The sequence below is a fragment of the Bufo bufo genome, chromosome 9 (genome assembly GCF_905171765.1).
Source record: "Bufo bufo chromosome 9, aBufBuf1.1, whole genome shotgun sequence".
NCBI lineage: Eukaryota > Metazoa > Chordata > Amphibia > Anura > Bufonidae > Bufo > Bufo bufo.
Window position 1 is genome coordinate 212,274,418 of NC_053397.1, and position 22,246 is coordinate 212,296,663.

General features: G+C 44.7%; 1 protein-coding gene across 1 annotated transcript in view; it reads left to right on the forward strand.

Moving 5' to 3' along the window:
- Positions 1-2,287: 2,287 nt before the first annotated feature.
- Positions 2,288-22,246, forward strand: part of SLC44A5 (solute carrier family 44 member 5) — a 149,684-nt gene continuing 129,725 nt past the window's right edge. Inside the window, exon 1 of the mRNA XM_040408663.1 lies at positions 2,288-2,420. Within this exon, the coding sequence (XP_040264597.1) occupies positions 2,384-2,420 (37 nt within the window). The 5' untranslated portion in view covers positions 2,288-2,383. The remainder of the gene's footprint in view (positions 2,421-22,246) is intronic.

The window sequence follows — 22,246 nt, forward strand, 5'->3', positions numbered from 1 at the left end:
ACACACACACACAATCACACTGCTGTACACACACACATAATCACACTGCTGTACACACACACATAATCACACTGCTGTACACACACAATCACACTGCTGTACACACACAATCACACTGCTGTACACACACACACACACAATCACACTGCTGTACACACACACACTGCTGTGTACACACACACACACAATCACACTGCTGTGTACACACACACAATCACACTGCTGTACACACACAATCACACTGCTGTACACACACACATAGTCACACTGCTGTACACACACAATCACACTGCTGTACACACACAATCACACTGCTGTACACACACACACAATCACACTGCTGTACACACAATCACACTGCTGTACACACACACAATCACACTGCTGTACACACACACACACAATCACACTGCTGTACACACACAATCACACTGCTGTACACACACACACTGCTGTACACACACAATCACACTGCTGTACACACACACACAATCACACTGCTGTACACACACACTGCTGTACACACACACAATCACACTGCTGTACACACACACACACAATCACACTGCTGTACACACACACACAATCACACTGCTGTACACACAGTCACACTGCTGTACACACACACAATCACACTGCTGTACACACACACACAATCACACTGCTGTACACACACACACAATCACACTGCTGTACACACACAATCACACTGCTGTACACACACACACTGCTGTACACACACACACACTGCTGTACACACACAATCACACTGCTGTACACACACACACACACACAATCACACTGCTGTACACACACACACACACTGCTGTACACACACACAATCACACTGCTGTACACACACACACACACTGCTGTGTACACACACACAATCACACTGCTGTGTACACACACACAATCACACTGCTGTACACACACACACAATCACACTGCTGTGTACACACACACACAATCACACTGCTGTACACACACACAATCACACTGCTGTACACACACACATAATCACACTGCTGTACACACACAATCACACTGCTGTACACACAATCACACTGCTGTACACACAATCACACTGCTGTACACACACACTGCTGTACACACACACAATCACACTGCTGTACACACACACACAATCACACTGCTGTACACACACACACACAATCACACTGCTGTACACACACACACAATCACACTGCTGTAGACACACAATCACACTGCTGTACACACACACACTGCTGTACACACACAATCACACTGCTGTACACACACACACACAATCACACTGCTGTACACACACAATAACACTGCTGTACACACACAATCACACTGCTGTACACACACACACACTGCTGTACACACACAATCACACTGCTGTACACACACACACAATCACACTGCTGTACACACACACAATCACACTGCTGTACACACACACACAATCACACTGCTGTACACACACACTGCTGTGTACACACACACACAATCACACTGCTGTGTACACACACACAATCACACTGCTGTACACACACACACAATCACACTGCTGTACACACACACTGCTGTGTACACACACACAATCACACTGCTGTGTACACACACACAATCACACTGCTGTGTACACACACACAATCACACTGCTGTACACACACACACACACTGCTGTGTACACACACACAATCACACTGCTGTGTACACACACACAATCACACTGCTGTACACACACACACACACTGCTGTGTACACACACACACAATCACACTGCTGTGTACACACACAATCACACTGCTGTACACACACACACAATCACACTGCTGTACACACACACATAATCACACTGCTGTACACACACAATCACACTGCTGTACACACAATCACACTGCTGTACACACACACACAATCACACTGCTGTGTACACACACACACAATCACACTGCTGTACACACACACACAATCACACTGCTGTACACACACACATAATCACACTGCTGTACACACACAATCACACTGCTGTACACACAATCACACTGCTGTACACACACACACAATCACACTGCTGTACACACACACACACAATCACACTGCTGTACACACACACACACACAATCACACTGCTGTACACACACACACACACACAATCACACTGCTGTACACACACACACACACTGTACACAATGGCACTGCTGTTGTGTCATCCCTGATCTCTCCTCCCCTCAATCACTCTCTTCCCTCCCATTCCCAGCCCCAGCAGCTTCATCCTTGCTCAGTACACAGTAAGTGTCACACAGCCGGGGACCCTCACATGCCATTACAGCGGCAACAAAGAGCCCCCTGACTCAGCCGGGAGAGCGTGTCCTCCAGCCCGGGGAAGATGGGCAGGAGGGGGGGTGCACACACCTCTCCATTTGGTAAGTCCTTCTTCCACTGCAGCTTGTGGTATGATCCATTCTGTGGATGGTGGGCTCAGGGGTCTGTCACTGTAAACAGTTGTATCTGCATTGAGGAAGATGCTGCTATTCATTGGGGCGGTGCAATGTGTGCCTTGGACTAGGACGGATTTGGGGTCCTGATGAAGGTAGGGGGTCTTTACATCCATTGCATAAATTGGTGGTGGTGGGGGGGGGGGGGTTGTACACTGTAGCTGGGCCTATGCCTACATCCACTGTTTGCAGATGCCAGCCCTGTAGCAGAATTGTCCTGGGTGCATCACTTGCTGGGTCCCCCCATACCTATCAGTGCATAGCTCACTGGATGAGGACAATGCATTGTGATGGCAGAGCCAGACTGAAATGTGAAAGTTCCCAGTGCCACAACAAAGAGCCTGTCTGCTGTCACTGTGCAGCCTCCTGGTCGCAGGACCTGGCACCGGCCTGCGCGTTTTCTTCATTCCATGAAGGATACTATTATTATTCCAAGAAGGATCCCATTGTCAGGTGCGGCGAGGCGATGTGAGGTCACATGAGGGAGAACAATGTATTCACAGCTTGGTCAAAACATTATCAGCTGACACAGAGTATTTCAGAGATGTATCCACTGACACGTAGAAGTGGCGCTGCCAACTGGGCGGAAGAGCTAGCAACCGCGCGAAGGGTCGTTTCCATCTCTCATGTACGGAAAAGTGCCAGGAACGCGATCATTGATTCCTGCATTGGCGTGCTCCAGTTAGAGATGCAAAGTATTGGTGGGGGGGGACTACAAAACTCAGCATGCCTTTGATGCCCTGTAGGTATAGATTGCGGACTGGTGTGTGAAAAGAGGAATCTAGAGCTAATAGAGCGGATCAAGATTTAGTGCAGGCTTTATAGAACATACTCTATACCGCCATTCGTTGTCCAAATAACACTGCCACATAATGCCTAAATAATACCTCCATACACTATGCAAATAGGGCCTACATAGCGCCGTCGTACATCTTCTACTCAATACAGCCATTAGATGTCTGAATAAAACTGCCAGTCATTGTCCTAATAATACTGCCATATAGTGCCTCAATAACACATCCATAAAGTATGCAAATAGGGCGGATATAATACTACCACATATCTTCTACTCAATACCGCCATTCGAAGTCTGAATAAAGTTGCTATTCAGAATTCACATAAGACTGACATACAGTGGTGAAGGGTTTGATGCCATATTCCCTGGTGGTTCAGGGCAGTTATGGGTGACATGCCCCCCTGGAGATCCAGTCCTCGGGACCCCCCTTTGGAATTAGCCGGCCTCAGCAGTTGGCTGTTTGACGTACCTGTCAGGATCCATCAGAGGAAAGTGGCTACAATGAGGAATGTGTAATGCCTCATTTCTCCTCCGGAGGCGCTGCAGGGATACTGAGCACTAGCTGACTGAGAGATGTGTCCATAGATCTAGTGTCTCTAGATAATATTAATAATAACGGGTTTTCCCATAATAAGTAATTATCACCATTCCACATAATAGGTGATAGATGTTGGATTGGGGGGGGGGGTGACCGAAACGAGGCATCCGCCTCTGAATGAGCAGCATGTTGGTCAACCGCTCCATTCAGTTCTATGGGGCTGACATAAATAGCACCATAGAAATCAATAGGGTGGTGGACTGACATGTGTGCCACTGGTCCATTCAGTGAGGGGACCCCTCGTCCTGGGGATAACTGGGAGGTCCCAGCAGTCACCTACTCCTGTCAATGGTCAGTGTGTGTGCATGTATATATTTATATAAAGTATAGCACCGGTCTTACGGTGCATGTATGAGACACATTCAGATCATCACTGCCCATGCCTTGCACCGCCAAGCAGGAGACCAGATGAGCCGTTTGAGAAGGCACAGCTGTTTGAGACGGCACCGGCGCTCTTCTGAGCGTCGCAGCTATGCAATGTATGGCGCTGTTCCTGCTATCGCTCTCAGCCCCATTAAAGTGAATATGGCTGAGCTGCAATACCAAGCAGAGCCACTATGCAATGTAAGGCGCCCCACAGAGAGGGCCGCGGCGCTCACAGGAGCGCCAGTTTCTTCTCAAACAGCTGATCGGCGGAGGTCCCGGGTGTTGGAGCCCCACCGATCAGATACTGATTAACTATCCTGGGGATGGGTCATCCGTATCAAAATCCCGGAAAACCCCTTTAAGTCTTCCAGAGCGGACTCTGGCTCATAGCGCAGGGTCCTAAGTGATCCCTCTATGGAAAACAAAAGCAGATTTGTTGTAATGAGTGCACTGCGGCCATGAAATGGTTAACCTCGGACTTCCTCATTTAGTAATTTAGTAATTTGAATAATTTAGTAATTTCCTGTGACCTGGGCACAAGCTGAAATAATTGCATAGGTATGAGCCAACATCAATTTGGTATTGTGTCGCCAACAATGACTTCCCTAACAAAAAAATATTTATCTTACGGGGGGGGGGGTCATCTGAAAGTGACATAATTGTAATCAAGGTTTTATTTTAGGTTTTGTAAGTCATGATCCATATAAAAAAAAAATATGAAAATGGAGAATGCACAATAGGCTGCGATGTCCTGTGTTCTGTAGCTCTCTTTTGCATTTTGCTGTGTAGACTGGGACAGAGTCAGCAGAGTGATCTCATTATCATTAGAGGGCAGGGTCCTCCAAGTTGTCTGATTATCATTATGGGGAGGGAGGAGATTATGTTGTACTGCAGAAGGTCTAGATAACACAGGATATTAACACACATTTTGTAGCAGCTCATCTTCTTGCTGCAGTTTTAGTTTCTGGATAATTTTCTGTCCATTAATTCACATTTATTGCAGCTTCCGTAAAGTGCATGTCCTGCTGACTGCCTGCCAGCTGGGAGTGTGTCCCTGGAAGTGTATAGTTTATGCAGGAATATATACCGAGCTTGTAACACCCAGCTGGACCTTATTGCAGACTGCTGGCAATTGATTAATAACATTCTAGTAGGAGTAATAGAACACAATAAAGAGTCAAAACAATTGATACTCCAGAATTGTTATTGTATGGGGAATTCAAGTAATTACTAAAACAGACATTGTAGGAGAAAGCACAGGTCCACTTTTAACACACTGAATTACTTATCCTGTACTGATCCAGAGTTCCATCCTGTATTATACTCCAGAGCTGCACTCACTATACTGCTGGTGCAGTCACTGTGTACATACATTACATTACTTATCCTGTACTGATCCTGAGTTACATCCTGTATTATACTCCAGAGCTGCGCTCACTATTCTGCTGGTGCAGTCACTGTGTACATACATTACATTACTTATCCTGTACTGATCCTGAGTTACATCCTGTATTATACTCCAGAGCTGCGCTCACTATTCTGCTGGTGCAGTCACTGTGTACATACATTACATTACTTATCCTGTACTGATCCTGAGTTACATCCTGTATTATACTCCAGAGCTGCACTCACTATTCTGCTGGTGCAGTCACTGTGTACATACATTACATTACTCATCGTGTACTGATCCAGAGTTCCATCCTGTATTATACTCCAGAGCTGCGCTCACTATTCTGCTGGTGCAGTCACTGTATACATGCATTACTTATCCTGTACTGATCCTGAGTTACATCCTGTATTATACTCCAGTGCTGCACTCACTATTCTGCTGATGCAGTCACTGTGTACATGCATTACTTATCCTGTACTGATCCTGAGTTACATCCTGTATTTTACTCCAGAGCTGCACTCACTATTCTGCTGGTGCAGTCACTGTGTACATACATTACATTACTTATCCTGTACTGATCCTGAGTTACATCCTGTATTATACTCCAGAGCTGCACTCACTATTCTGCTGGTGCAGTCACTGTGTACATACATTACATTACTTATCCTGTACTGATCCTGAGTAACATCCTGTATCGGGCCTCTTGCACACGACCGTGTGTCCCCCGTGGCCGTATTGCGGCCCGCATACGGCTGGTCCGCAACACAGGGGACAGCGGCCGTGTGAATTCCGCATCATGGATGCGGACACCGTCCGCAAATCCGGAAATGCGGTGCAGAACAGAACGGAACCACGAAACTGAAGCACTACGGAGTGCTTTCATGGGGTTCCGTTCCGTGCTTCCGTTCCACAAAAAGATAGAACTTGTCCTATCTTTTTGCGGAACAGACGGATTGTGGACCCCCATTCAAGTGAATAGGGTCGCGATCCGCATGCGGCATGCCCACGGTCGGTGCCCGAGCACGAGCAGCACACGTTCGTGTGCAAGAGGCCTTATACTCCAGAGCTGTACTCACTATTCTTCTGGTGGAGTCACCTTGTACATACATTGCGTTACTTATTTTATTACAGAGCTGCACTCAATACTTTGCACTCTTGGGAAACAATCAGCAAGCTTGTTTTCACACCACCCCTTAAGCTGTGAGTTTTGGCTACATGACTGACTGTACAGTACCAGGTGTAAAGGGGAACCTTCTCAGAAATGAAATTACCAGGGCAAGCTCCTCACAGACACAGGGATGCATGTAATGCTTGGAGATTTGAGCTCTGAAGCCAGCAGAACCGCAAATGCAGCTCTGAAGGATAATACAAGCTGTAACTCAGAAAAGTGATGTATTTACAACCGTGTGTACCTTCCTGCACCATCCTTGGAGAACTGCTCGGTTGCCCATGATTCATCTGAAGCCTACGCGCGGCCACTTTGCTATCACAGAACTTCTCCTTAGTGATTTCACGTTAGTGAATTTGATCATCATCTTCACCCACTCAGTGTATGGGCGAGAACTTCAGGAAAGCATGGAGCGGGCAGGTTCTAGAAGATGATGGGTTCTGCCAATGGGATTTGTCCCACTTGAAGCACGCTCGTACTCCTCCAGGATGTCCTCACGTCACCCGCTACCTTCCGTGTGAGTCGGTGCTGATCAGATTCTGTGCTGGAGAAGTTCCCTGATCAATACCTGCATCAGCAGTGAAAAGATGAACCAATGTAAAATACAATGCACATTTTTGTGATTATATTCAAATACCAAAAAAAAAGAGGCAAGCGCTGTGATCATTTCACACTTTTAGCATGCAGGACAGAATTGTATTGTGGAAAGTGTCCACAATGTAAATTTTGGTTCATATGGATCTAAACCTTATAGAGAGATAGTTTTGGCTATATGTTTGTGCAGTACTCTCATGTACCTGTAGATGTCACTGTTACTGTGCTATGGAAATGTCCGCAACACTGACACCTGCTGTCTGTGATTGGTATGACGTGTTGGTATGGAGATAAAGGGATTTTCTGGGACGCCTATCCTTTTGAAAGTCCATCAATATGTGATCGGCTGGGAACTGACCCCCTAGGACCCTATCAGTCAGCAGAGCAAAGGGTATTTGTGAGCGCTGCAATACCTTTACTGCAGTCAGAGATATGGCGCCATTTATATTCATGTGGGACCATGTTTCAGCGCTGATGGGATATGTCCACACGGTTGTATGAGCATGCTGAAAATTGCCATGTGGGCTGCTCACCCAAAATGGACATGCTGTTTTTTTCTGGAAAAAAATTAATAAAAACCAAATATAAACTACAGCATGAGAACAGTTGGAGCCAGACTGCGAGCAGATTCCATGTGGCTTTCGATGCGGAAGACGCTCCAAATTCTAGTTGTGTGAACATGGCCTTAAAGTGATCAGAGCTCAGATGTAGTGCCAGTGTCGGATACTGCAGTGAATTGCTTGGGCGCCAAGGTCGCTTAAAAGGATTATGAGTTCTCTGCCTATACGAACTCCAGTATATTTATTGATGGGCTATCCTTAGGATGGGCCATCAGTATCTGATTGGCGGGGTTTCCACACCCAGAACCCCCACCAATCATCTGCAGTGGCTCCGGCGCCGGTACTCCACAGCTCTATCCATTGTATAGTGGACGGAGCAGCACTGCCCTCGTTGACGTGAATGGTAACCAGGTCCATTCAATACACAATGGACGGAGTTGTATAGTTTGGGATCTACTGCAGAACAGCTAATCACGTCTGATAGGGGTCCCTTCATTGTGTATCTTAGGAAGTCAATATATACAAGGAGAGCCCTCCCAGGGTAGAGGCGATGGTACATGGCCGGATCACAAGCCTTGTCCTTTTTCGGCTGTAGTGAGAGTTCTATGACCTTTTTCTTGTCACTGCTGGTTGGGTCCCTTCTTGGGGGGGTTCATATCTGTTATCCCTCGAAAGTGTGGGCACCTCAGCGTGGTAGTCAGGCGTATTAAGTACAACCGTGCATCTTCCTCTATTAGTGGGCAGGATGGTGATGTTTGGATCTTTCTTGAGGGATGTAACAGTGTTCCTTCCTTGTGTAGTCTGGTTGGACGGGGGTGGCTTAGCGCTAAGACCGCAGACACTTTAGGATGGCGTTGTTCAGCCTCACTTTGTGCCACTTTGTTCTTATGTTCGAAAGAGATGTGAAAGAAGCTATTTATGTTAAATTGTAGAAACCAAGCTTGAATAGAGGTGGAGGGATATGAGATCTATTGTCTGCCACTTACAAGGCTGTTCTAACACCTCCCCTAAGGCAGTTTAACCACATCTAATAACTTCAGTCATGCAATTGCAATCAACATCTTACCTCCATGACTGAAGCATGAGTCACCAGTATTTAATGCCGGAGAATTCTTGTACAAGCAATTTCGATTGAGAAAATCAGTCGGGGGGGGGGGGGGGGGGGCGTCAGTCCAGTTGCTGTGACCTATTTCTGCTGATATACCATGACCTAGAATAATGAGAACCTAGACAAAGGTGAGTGACAACGCTGGATGTCCAGGACCATGTACAGATCGGGCAGTGTCACCTGCCATCTGCACCCTCTGTTGCTAGGCAACATGAACCAAATATAAAAACCGTTGTGAATGGCGACTCAGGCTGCCCATTAACTACCGATCTGACTTTCCCTTTTAAGCAATTCCCTGTTATATTCTGCAGGTTCTTAGCCGGTGTTCATTTTAACAGGACTACGTTGTTTGTGGTACACATGGTATTTACTGGCCCATAATACACAGGGAGAGCGGTAGTCGGAGCGTGAGAAGCCCCGGATTATAGCGGCCTATTGATCCTAATCTCCTTACTGATGGCGACGCTTTCTCCTTCTTATGCGTCGTCTTATTTATCCACAAACATGTCCGTAGATGCGAGATGACAGGGACGCAGTGACATTTGTCACCACAGCTGTGTACGGAGGCACAAAGCAGCTCTATTTAACAATCCGAACCCATGTGGAGCAACAATGGCTCGATTATGTGACATAATTACCAATTTCAACATGACGAGCGACTTGAAGAACGCCCCATCTCTGTGCAGAGACCTTCTCCTCGTCTTTTGTCTGCATGGGATTTCTCATGCTATGATTCTGGCACAGGCTGGAAGACAATGGTATCATAGAAATGCCTAAAACTGCTAACTGTGTCAGAAGACACCACAAAGGGACGAGAAGTGCAGATGTTCTGGTGCAGGCTCCTCCATTGTCCCTATATCTGGAGATGAACACCTATGTCACATATAAGATGGCACCGCTGGTCGTTTTGTACCAGTCTTGCAACTGCATGCAGGCTTTTTGCTTTTGAGAAAAAAGAATTTGAACCTTTACTGTAATATATTTTTATAGGAGGCTAAGCTCTAATACATTGCCCCAAATCCCCCTCGTTCACTAGCCTTACAGTTGAATAATGAAATATGGCTGCCCACATGGATCCTGAGTTATATCCTGTATTATACTCCACAGCTGCACTCACTATTCTGCTGGTGGAGTCACTGTGTACATACATTACATTACTTATCCTGTACTGATCCTGAGTTACATTCTGTATTATACTCCAGAGCTGCACTCACTATTCTGCTGGTGCAGTCACTGTGTACATACATTACATTACTTATCCTGTACTGATCCTCCGTTACATCCCATATTATACTCCAGAGCTGCACTCACTATTCTGCTGGGGGAGTCACTGTGTACATACATTACTTATCCTGTACTGATCCTGAGTTACATCCTGTATTATACTCCAGAGCTGCACTCACTATTCTGCTGGTGCAGTCACTGTGTACATACATTACATTACTTATCCTGTACTGATCCTGAGTTACATCCTGTATTATACTCCAGAGCTGCACTCACTATTCTGCTGGTGCAGTCACTGTGTACATACATTACTTATCCTGTACTGATCCTGAGTTACATCCTGTATTTTTCTCCAGAGCTGCACTCACTATTCTTCTGCTTTCTGTTTGAAACACCCTAAGTTATCTGTCGCACTCTACAGCAACTGTGATTTAGAGCCCTTTTTGCATATTACATTATGGACAAGTACAGTAACATAGTAACATAGTAACATAGTACATAAGGCCGAAAAAAGACATTTGTCCATCCAGTTCGGCCTGTCATCCTACAAGTTGATCCAGAGGAAGGCAAAAAAACCCTGTGAGGTAGAAGCCAATTTTCCTCACTTTAGGGGAATAAAAAATTCCTTCCCGACTCCAATCAGGCAATCAGAATAACTCCCTGGATCAACGACCCCTCTCTAGTAGCTATAGCCTGTAATATTATTACGCTCCAGAAATACATCCAGGCCCCTCCTGAATTCCTTTATTGTACTCACCATCACCACCTCCTCAGGCAGAGAGCTCCATAGTCTCACTGCTCTTACCGTAAAGAACCCTTTTCTATGTTTGTGTACAAACCTTCTTTCCTCCAGACGCAGAGGATGTCCCCTCGTCACAGTCACAGTCCTGGGGATAAATAGATGATGGGATAAATCTCTGTACTGACCCCTGATATATGTATACATAGTTATTAGATCTCCCCTCAGTCGTCTTTTTTCTAACGTGAATAACCCTAATTTTGATAATCTTTCAGGATACTGTAGTTGCCCCATTCCAGTTATTACTTTAGTTGCCCTCCTCTGGACCCTCTCCAGCTCTGCTATGTCTGCCTTGTTTACAGGAGCCCAGAACTGTACACAGTACTCCATGTGTGGTCTGACCAGTGATTTGTAAAGTAGTAGGAATATGTTCTCATCACGGGCATCTATGCCCCTTTTGATGCAACCCATTATCGTATTGGCCTTGGCAGCAGCTGCCTGACACTGGTTTTTGCTGCTTAGTTTGCTGTTTATTAAAATTCCTAGATCCTTTTCCATGTCAGTGTTACCGAGTGTTTTACCATTTAGTATGTACAGGTGACTTGCATTATTCCTTCCCATGTGCATAACCTTACATTTGTCAGTGTTAAACCTCATCTGCCACTTATCTGCCCAAGCCTCCAATCTATCCAGATCCCTCTGTAGTAGTATACTGTCCTCTGTAGTATATATACAGTATACTGTCCTCTGTAGTATATATACAGTATACTGTCCTCTGTAGTAGTATACTGTCCTCTTCAGTGTTAATTACTTTACACAGTTTAGTGTCATCTGCGAAAATTGATACTTTACTATGCAAGCCTTCTACAAGATCATTAATAAATATATTGAAGAGAATAGGGCCCAATACTGACCCCTGAGGTACCCCACTAGTGACAGTGACCCCTCCAGTTCTGACCCCTGAGGTACTCCACTAGTGACAGTGACCCAATCTGAGTATGTACCGTTAATAACCACCCTCTGTTTTCTATCCCTCAGCCAGTTACTTACCCACTTACAGACGTTTTCTCCGAGTCCGAGCATTCTCATTTTATATACTAACCTTTTATGAGGTACAGTGTCAAATGCTTTGGAGAAGTCCAGATACACGACATCCATTGATTCGCCGCTGTCAAGTCTAGAACTTACCTCCTCATAGAAACTGATTAAATTAGTTTGACATGACCGATCCCTCACAAAGCCATGCTGATATGGCGTTATTTTCTTATTTCCCATAAGATGCTCTAACATAGCATCTCTCTCAGTGAGAAGGTTGAATATTTGACATATTCCATCAGGTCGGCATCCTCCTGTACAGGGAGTGATCTGATCACATTAGACTATTGCCCACAGTGCAATTCCCTTACACAAAGTGTGAAATCTCTTCTCCACATAATCCTATGGGAAAATCCGGCAGTGCATTAATTTCACGGAGATGTCAGCGCACGTCGGTGCGGCGGCTGCAGACGTATAAACATGCAGACTTTACCGCTATTTACGTATATTGATATTTACACTCTGACCTTTTCTGAATGTTTAATGGATGACTTATAACGATTCCCCGAGACAGCACTAACGATGACTGTCTGCAGCTATTACCGCAGTGCTCAGCGCGGCTCGCCGGATGTGCAGGCGCTCACAGCAGGGGAAGGTTTGTCATCACCGTGGTGGCAGCTACAACACAAACAGCCGGTGTCTAAATATTCTGCACTGGGACATTGTATCAAATGCTCTGCTGTTATCAATGTCCCCAGGTGATTGAAGCAAAATGATGTCACTCCCATGAAATATCCTGGACAGAACAGTGATGTCACTGACTTGTACTGAGCTTGTTTCATAATGGGGATAAAATAAAAAAATAATAGTAATACGAATATTATAGGCCTTGTCCTGTCTAGACCGGCCCTTTTCTGAGGACCTGCAGTTGTGACAGATCCTAGTGATCTGTGATTATCTGACAGCGGCTGCACATTTCTCCTACAGCGGCCACTGGAGGTCAAATGTGGTATTACATGGTGCCTATTTAAACGAATGTGTGAGCCCTCCAGATAGGGAGCTACAGGTTGCAGTAGCTCTCTGCCCTTACTAATACATTAAAGGTTTCTATAGGTGGACCCCCACCCCCAATGTTTGACACTTGGGGGGGGTCATTTATTAGGACTGGTGTTATAGATGGTCCACCACCAGGCTAAATCTATGCCAGGTTCCCTGCTGGCATAAATTGAGAACAATTTCTACGCCTAAAACAACCATAGAAAATAATACATGAGACAGGCCTGGCGTCCCGCCCCCCCCATTTTTTTAGACCTGGCGTAAGCAGGGAAAAGTCACAGATTGCGGCGCAGATAACGTGACAGATATACGCCAGTCAGTTCGTAAGTGACTCCCTTGGTTCCCACTATGGAAGATGGGTCTGTATGGTCCATACAATTCCGTACTATGGAGCTGCCTTATGGTGCCCAATAAAGCTCCTAGAACAGTGGTGGCGGACCTATGGCACGGGTGCCAGAGGCGGCACTCAGAGCCCTCTCTGTGGGCACCCGCACCCTGGAAAAAGTCTACGGTGTACCAATATGCCTTATACTTTTCCAGTCATTCATCAGCGCAGGGCGCACTATGGACGGCACAGGCCGCGCACTGAATGTAGGCGGCTATTATAGCTAAATGATAGAGTACATGGAAGATATACTATATTGGACTGTAGTATCCAGGTTGAATTGCCACTTTGCAATAAATACGTGGGTTTTGGGTTTCAGTTTGGGCACTCGGTCTCTAAAGGTTCACAATTATGGATGAGCGAATTGAGGTGTGATCCGCACCTATCAGACTTTGAAGGCATATTTAAGCGGTATCCCCCCAATGTCCAAGATGGGAATACCCCTTTAAGCCTCGTCTCCCGAGTTTGCTCTGCCCACAAGACCACACCGAAACGCCCAGGAAACTCCCATAAACAGCTCATTTTGGGATAAATTTGCACAAACCCCCTTTGTGGGCATGCTCACTTAGTTTCAGGAATATTGGCAATTATGGTAAGGGAACATAAACTTCTATGGTTGCTGTATTGGCTCTATGTAAATGAGAACCTGCGTGGAGCCCCAGTGTGGCAGTGTAGGTGAGGCTTACGTGACCTGTGGCGTCTTCCAGTTGCGTAGTGTAATGACAACCGCCAATAAATGTCGCTTCTTGATAAATAGTCTGGTCCTGTGATCATCGTGAATGTGATTTTTTTTTTTTTTTTTTGCCGTTCCCTAGAAGAAGAATTGAGTGATTGTTACGAAATGAGATGTATTGTACTAGGAAATAAGAGGCCTGATATCCAAGTGGATATTGATTTGTGATAAAAGCCTCTGGAGATAAGTTCACAGAATGAATTTGCTTTTAGTTGCTTTGAGGGGAAATTTCATACAATTCAGCGATTTTAAGTGATTACACAAAAGTTGAATAAATCAGGATCTATAAACATGGTGACCTCATTATTCTGGAGAGCCGGCTCTTTACATGGAGATGAGCTCCTGTTGATTACTTCATGCAGGTGTATTATTAGCTGTTCATGATGAAATAATTGTGTTCAGCAGAGTTCATATAGGGACATTGATCGCAGTAGAGGAACACCCCAAAAATTGTATCTAGGTATTTATATTAAGGTGGTTTTCAATTAAATATAAGTACTATAATGGTGCCCCTATATGAAAGAATATAACTACTATAATACTGCTCCTATGTACAAGAATATAACTACTATAATACTGCTCCTATGTACAAGAATATAACTACTATAATACTGCTCCTATGTATAAGAATATAACTACTATAATACTGCCTCCTATGTACAAGAATATAACTACTATAATACTGCCTCCTATGTACAAGAATATAACTACTATAATACTGCCTCCTATGTACAAGAATATAACTACTATAATACTGCCTCCTATGTACAAGAATATAACTACTATAATACTGCTCCTATATGAAAGAATATAACTACTATAATACTGCTCCTATGTACAAGAAAATAACTACTATAATACTGCCTCCTATGTACAAGAATATAACTACTATAATACTGCCTCCTATGTACAAGAATATAACTACTATAATACTGCTCCTATGTACAAGAATATAACTACTATAATACTGCTCCTATGTATAAGAATATAACTACTATAATACTGCTCCTATGTACAAGAATATAACTACTATAATACTGCCTCCTATGTACAAGAATCTAACTACTATAATACTGCCTCCTATATACAAGAATATAACTACTATAATACTGCTCCTATGTACAAGAATATAATTACTATAATACTGCTCCTATGTATAAGAATATAACTACTATAATACTGCTCCTATGTATAAGAATATAACTACTATAATACTGCTTCTATGTACAAGAATATAACTACTATAATACTGCCTCCTATGTACAAGAATATAACTACTATAATACTGCTCCTATGTACAAGAATATAACTACTATAATACTGCTCCTATGTACAAGAATATAACTACTATAATACTGCTCCTATGTACAAGAATATAACTACTATAATACTGCCCCTATGTACAAGAATATAACTACTATAATACTGCTCCTATGTACAAGAATATAACTATTATAATACTCCTCCTATGTACAAGAATATAACTACTATAATACTGCTTCTATGTACAAGAATATAACTACTATAATACTGCTCCTATGTACAAGAATATAACTACTATAACATGTAGTTGTGGAAGTGCCCCCTACTCTTGTGCTCCTGTGGCTCCCGACTTCCTCTTTCTCTCCCTCAAAAAGATGCTTAACCACCCAATTACTCCAGGCGGCAAGGCTGCTCATCCCGCAGCACTGGTTGAGTACAGAACCCCCCACTGTGGAGGCATGGCTGAACAAGGTGGACCATATCTGTCGTATGGAGGAACTGGCGAGTTGGGAGGACAGGAATCACAATAAATATGTGAAGCTTTGGACACCCTGGCTCATGTTTAGGGATGACCCTCCGAATAGTCAGACGGCACACGGGTCTGCTAGTAGTGGTACATTATGAGCTCACGGGTAGAGGGTATATATGCGCATTAATGGTACGCGTTCTAGACCATGTCTGAGTCACTGACAAAATAATACCTGTGAATATGAATACATTCAATATGCACTTTAGATATCTAATATGCTGCATACGAACGAGTGTCATGGATGGACTGTTGTTTTTGGTTATTCCTCTTTATCCTTCACTCCCTCCTATTCCTTGTCCCTATCCCCATATCCTTCCCCTCCCCTTTTTCCTCTATTTCTGCGTCATTATGTTCACCAGTCATACTACAAGACCTTTATATACTGGTAAGATGCATCTGTAACCTTTGCATAATACTTGTATAATGGGATATGATTATTCTGTCTATATGTGAAAAATGGGAAATTAGTATTGTCCTGTTATTTATATACGGAATTCTGTTTAGGTCCATATCTACAGTCCTTCAAGCTGTTATGTATACTCAAAGCAATGTACGATATCAACCACTTTGTATATGTCACTGCATAATGTTGTAGTATGTATTTTCAATATACTTTTCAATAAAAAGAGAATTTTCAAAGAATATAACTACTATAATACTGCCTCCTAGGTACAAGAATATAACTACTATAATACTGCTTCTATGTACAAGAATATAACTACTATAATACTGTTCCTATATACAAGAATATAACTACTATAATACCGCTCCTATGTACAAGAATATAACTACTATAATACTGCTCCTATGTACAAGAATATAACTACTACAGGGAGGGGGCGGAGCCTGGCTGCAGACCTAGCAGGACACATGTAGGAGAGCTCTCCTCCTTACCACTCTGCTAACTGGTCAATTCAGCGGTCTAATTTGCTCAAGAATGGGAAAAGTCGGTAGATATATACCCAGAGAGAAACCTGAAGTCAGCAAACCGGAGCGCGGTGCCTCCGACATGGATAAATATCTCAACAAGAAAACTACAGCTCCTGTGCCGGCCGGTCCTAAGATGGTGCTGCCGGAACTAGATGTCTGGGGCAGGGATTCGGAGGGAGAAGATGAAGCTGCTGCAGAGCACACAGCAGGCCCCACATCACAAAGTGCTGCCCCGATATCCAGGCAGTTCCTGCAGCAGGCTTTATCAGCAGCCCTGGCCCCAGTGGTTCAGGATCTGCAGGAGATTAAAGCTGACCTGAAGCATATCGGCACGAGGGTGGAAACACTGGAAAGTAACCAGGCGTCCATCTCGAATTACATCAGAGCTGCAAGCGATCACACCATGGCTCTGGCAGCCTCACTGGACACTGCATACTCCCTCATAGAAGACCAGGAGAATCGGAATAGGAGGAAAAACCTCCGGATCCGCGGCCTGCCTGAAAGCACCCCACATGAAGGCTTACCAGAAGCTGCTGGCGCCATCTTCTCCCTGCTCCTGGGAAGCTCCAGAGCGGCCGAGATTCAAATAGAAAGAATCCATAGAGCGCTCAGGCCGAAGCCAAAAGAGAGAGAGAACCCCAGGGATGTGGTATGCGGTCTCCTGAGGTATGTGGACACTGCTGCCCTAATGCAGGCTGCCAGAAATATGAAGGAGATCATATATGAGGGGGCTAAAATCTCTATCTACCAGGACCTGGCATCCTCCACATTGAATAAAAGGAGGGCGCTGCGGCCCCTCACTGACCATCTGCGCCATCACAAGGTGCCATATAAATGGCTATTCCCCTTCGGCCTCACATTTGCTGTAGATGGGAAGCGCTGCACCATTCGCCTGCCACAAGATCTCCAGGCGGCCTGGGAGCTGCTGCAAACAGATCCACTAGATGTACCATCATGGCTGCCGTCTGCTGAGATGGGAACACAGCTGCCAGATCTCCCAGAGGCCTCAGGATGGCTTAAAGCTCCACAGAAGAAGAGGAACCAGCACAGATCTAGAGACACTTGAAGTCCTAGAGACTATACAGAGGAGTTATCTTACCTCAGATGAAGTTCTCCACAGACATCATAGAGGGACAGGTTCTTACTTGATTATATCACATCTTAAGTCTGCAAGTATACCTGTCTGTCATGAGTCCTGAATTGTTCCCGTTCTTGTTGTAATCTGCAGAGCAGACATTCTGCTTTGCAATGTTATTTTACTGCATTCAACCTAGACCATAATATGTAAGGTGCTATCCCGCACCAGTTCAGCAGGTGGCGCAATGTGGACACCATTATGAAGATATGGTTCCACTTTGTACCCCCCCTACCTACCAGGGTTATCTTGGCACAGACCTGGTACATGTGCCTGATTAAATGGCTGCTCATGCCCGCTTCACTGCAGCTAAGTGACCTGCTGCGGTGTTGCTGGCATGGGAGTCATTGCACTGTTATACTTGTCATGTTGACAGAAACTTTAGTTGTGATGTTACTTGTTCACTCCCTAGATACGGTCGATGTGAATAACTGGAGTTCTCCGGTTCCAAAGTCACCCCATTTTCTCAATGATGTCGTCAATTAAATGTACAACGTATAATGTAAGGGGCTTTAACACCCCACAAAAGCGCTCTCAGGTCATCCGTCTGCTAAAAAAGAACAATACAGATATTTGCTTCTTTCAGGAGCTGCATTTTAGAGAAACAAATGTACCTAAAATTCAGAACCCATACTTCCAACACTGGTATTTCAGTGCCTTTGAGAAAGCAAAAAGAGGAGTGGGTATTGCAATTTCTAGAAAAGTACCATTTACATTGATATCTACCCTGACGGACCCTGAGGGCCGCTTCATTTTCGTGAAAGGCCTCATAGGTACACAAAAGGTCACACTCGCTAGTTTGTACAGCCCTAACCGTGGCCAGAAACAATGGATCAAGATCACACTAAGTAAACTAGATCTGTTTGCAGAGGGGATTAGATTGATTGGGGGAGACCTCAATGTCACACTGAATCCTTTGATTGATGCTTCTGACAGCTCCTCCCAATTGACCCAATCAGCACTGGGGTGCATCAATAGGTACATATCAGACATGAACCTGTTGGACGTCTGGCGACTAGCCCACCCAGACACTAGGGACTTCACCTTCTTCTCGGCCCCACACAAATCATATAAAAGATTAGACTATATCCTACTGTCAAGCAATGCCGTGGATATGGTGGACTCGGCTGACATAGGTGTTGTGTCCGTCTCTGACCACGCCCCAGTCTCTGCTGCCCTCAGATTTTCCAGCTTGCCTGCCTCAGTTAGACAGTGGCGCTTAAACGAGACGCTGCTAGATAGACAAGCAGATACCTCAATCCTGGAGCAAAAATTAAAGGACTTCTTTATAGATAATGCGACACCAGGTATGCCCCAGACGACACTGTGGGAGACGCACAAGGTGGTTATCCGGGGAGAGTTAATAGCCTTAGGTAGTAGGGTTAAAAAAGAGAAACAAAAGATCCTACACGATCTCTTGGTTCAGATAGCAGATAAAGAAGCGGTCCATAAACGGTCTAGAGCAATAAAAGTCCAGACTGAACTGACCCAGCTAAGATCACAACTAAAAGACCATTTAAACATTCAAAACGCAAAAGCCTATCAATATGCCCAATTTAAACACTACTCACACGGGGATAAAGGTTCTAAACTGACGTCCTTCCTTATTAAACAAAGGAAAGAGTCCATGTTCATACCCAATATCAAATCCAGTACTGGAAATATGCTGCATAAAACAGCTGACATTGCAGAAGAATTTCAAAAATTCTATAAGCAACTATACGGCCTGTCAGACCCTAATCACCCAGATCCATCAATACCAGAAGCAACAGACTTGTTTTTGAAAGGCCTCAATCTACCCCAGATAACCTCCCAAGAAAGTGACACCTTATTAGAGCCAGTCACTGAACTAGAAGTGAAAAAGTTACTAGCCTCTATGCCCATGGGTAAAAGTCCTGGCCCAGATGGCTTTCCAGTGGGCTATTATAAAAAATTCTCAGATATATTAATACCCCACCTGGTAACGTGGTGCAATGCACTCCTAAATGGTGAAACCCTTCATAAACAATCACTGGAGGCCACGGTAACCATCCTCCCCAAACCGGGGAAAGATCCCCTTCTCTGCGGTAGTTTTAGGCCAATCTCGTTACTTAACGTAGATATAAAAATATGGGCCAAACTTCTGGCGACACGTCTGGGAAATCTACTTCCTAAACTTATCCACCCTGACCAATCTGGCTTTGTTCCAGGGAGGGAAGGGAATCATAATTCCTGTAGGTTAATCACAGCAATACAGTGGGCCAAAAAGAAAAACCTCCCCTTGGCGCTGCTCAGTGTGGATGCGGAGAAGGCCTTCGACCGGGTGAGCTGGGACTTTATGAGGAAGACTCTACTGAGGTTTGGAATCCCGACGAGATTTCAGGAGGCAGTCATGTCATTGTACAAGGATCCGAGTGCTAGAATCAGGGTCAATGGCACATTGTCCCCATCCTTCCCTATTCGCAACGGGACACGTCAGGGCTGCCCCCTATCTCCTGCCTTATATATATTGGTCATGGAGACCCTTCTTCAGGCCATTAGAGACCATGTAAATATACGTGGTGTGAAAACAGAAAATGACGCCATAGAATACATTAACGTGGCATATGCTGACGATCTACTGATCATGGTTTCTAACCCGGTCGAGGCCTTCCCGCATCTTTTGACATTGTTTAAAGAGTATGGTAGGCTATCAAACTACAAAATGAATTATACCAAGTCAGAAGCTTTAAACGTTAATGCTCCGGCGAGCTCCATAGCCATTTTGAAATCAAATACACCATTTAAATGGCAGTCCTCCTGTGTTTCCTACCTAGGAGTTAGGATTTCCGCCTGCACGGAAGATTTATTCCGGCTTAATTATACTCCCCTAATATCAGAGGTCCAAAACCTGCTCCAATCGCTACGCCTCCCTTATTCCTCTTGGATGGGAAGGAAGAATATACTAAAAGCGTTTGTCCTCCCAAAAATTATGTACGTACTACAGATGTTGCCAATATTTTTACCTAACTCATATTTTACAAAGATTCGCAGGCTTTTTATGACTTACCTATGGGGCGGCAAGAAGGCTAGGGCTCCTCACCAGAGGCTGATACTGGGGCGTGGTCATGGAGGTATAGCACTGCCGGATGTCCAAACATATTACAGGGCCATACACCTGAAAAGGTGGTTGCAGCTTCATTCCCCTGTCTACCGCACATTGGGCACGGAACTGGAACTAATGCAGCTCACCCAACCACAGAAAGCAGCACTATGGGGTCAGGCAAATGCATCACTCCATTCACATGTCCTCTTAAAGGGCACTAGCCTGGTCATTAAACAGCTCAACAAGACACATGGGCTCCTACAGAACCCCCCTAGTATAATGCCAGCAGATCTCATACCACACTCGATTCAGCCTCCAGGATCTCAGGTCTCGCAGATTTGGCACAGATTAAGAGATTTCTCCACAGCTGACTTTATAGGAAAGGTAAACGGCACTTTACCGGATCAACATCCCCTTAGCTTAGCCTGGAGTACATTTAACTTTCTAGACCTAATAACTATAAAATCTGCTGGGAAACAACTAACTACTCAGAAGTCATGTGTAATGACCCCGACATGGTTTGAAAAATTAGCAACCCCCCCTTCCCCTCAATGCAAATTGATATCCACTATATATTTGGCCTTGATCTCACCACAACGTCGCATTACTCCACAATATGTTCACACCTGGGCTAATGACCTTAAGGTTACCTTTTCGGAGACAGATATTCTCCGTATGCACGCACACTCGCATGGCTTCTCCCGCTGCGTGAAGATCCAAGAGCACTCATATAAGGTCCTCACACAGTGGTACCTCACCCCTAAACAACTATTTCTTAGTGGTCTGAGTGATCATGACAGGTGTTGGAGGTGTGGGGAAGAGAGTGGCACTCTTCTACACATTTTTTGGTCCTGTTCTAAAATAAGAGGATACTGGGATGACGTCTCTCGGACCATTAATGAAATTCTAAACACTAACCTGACATTAACCCCAGAGTTGGTTCTTTTATGGCTTCCAACAAAAGAACTATCGCCATCAAGGAACAAACTTGTTATACACTTGATTCAAGCTGCCCGTCTACTTATCCCCCAAAAGTGGCTGAGTAAAGAACCCCCCACCACCTCTCAGTGGTTAAGCAAAC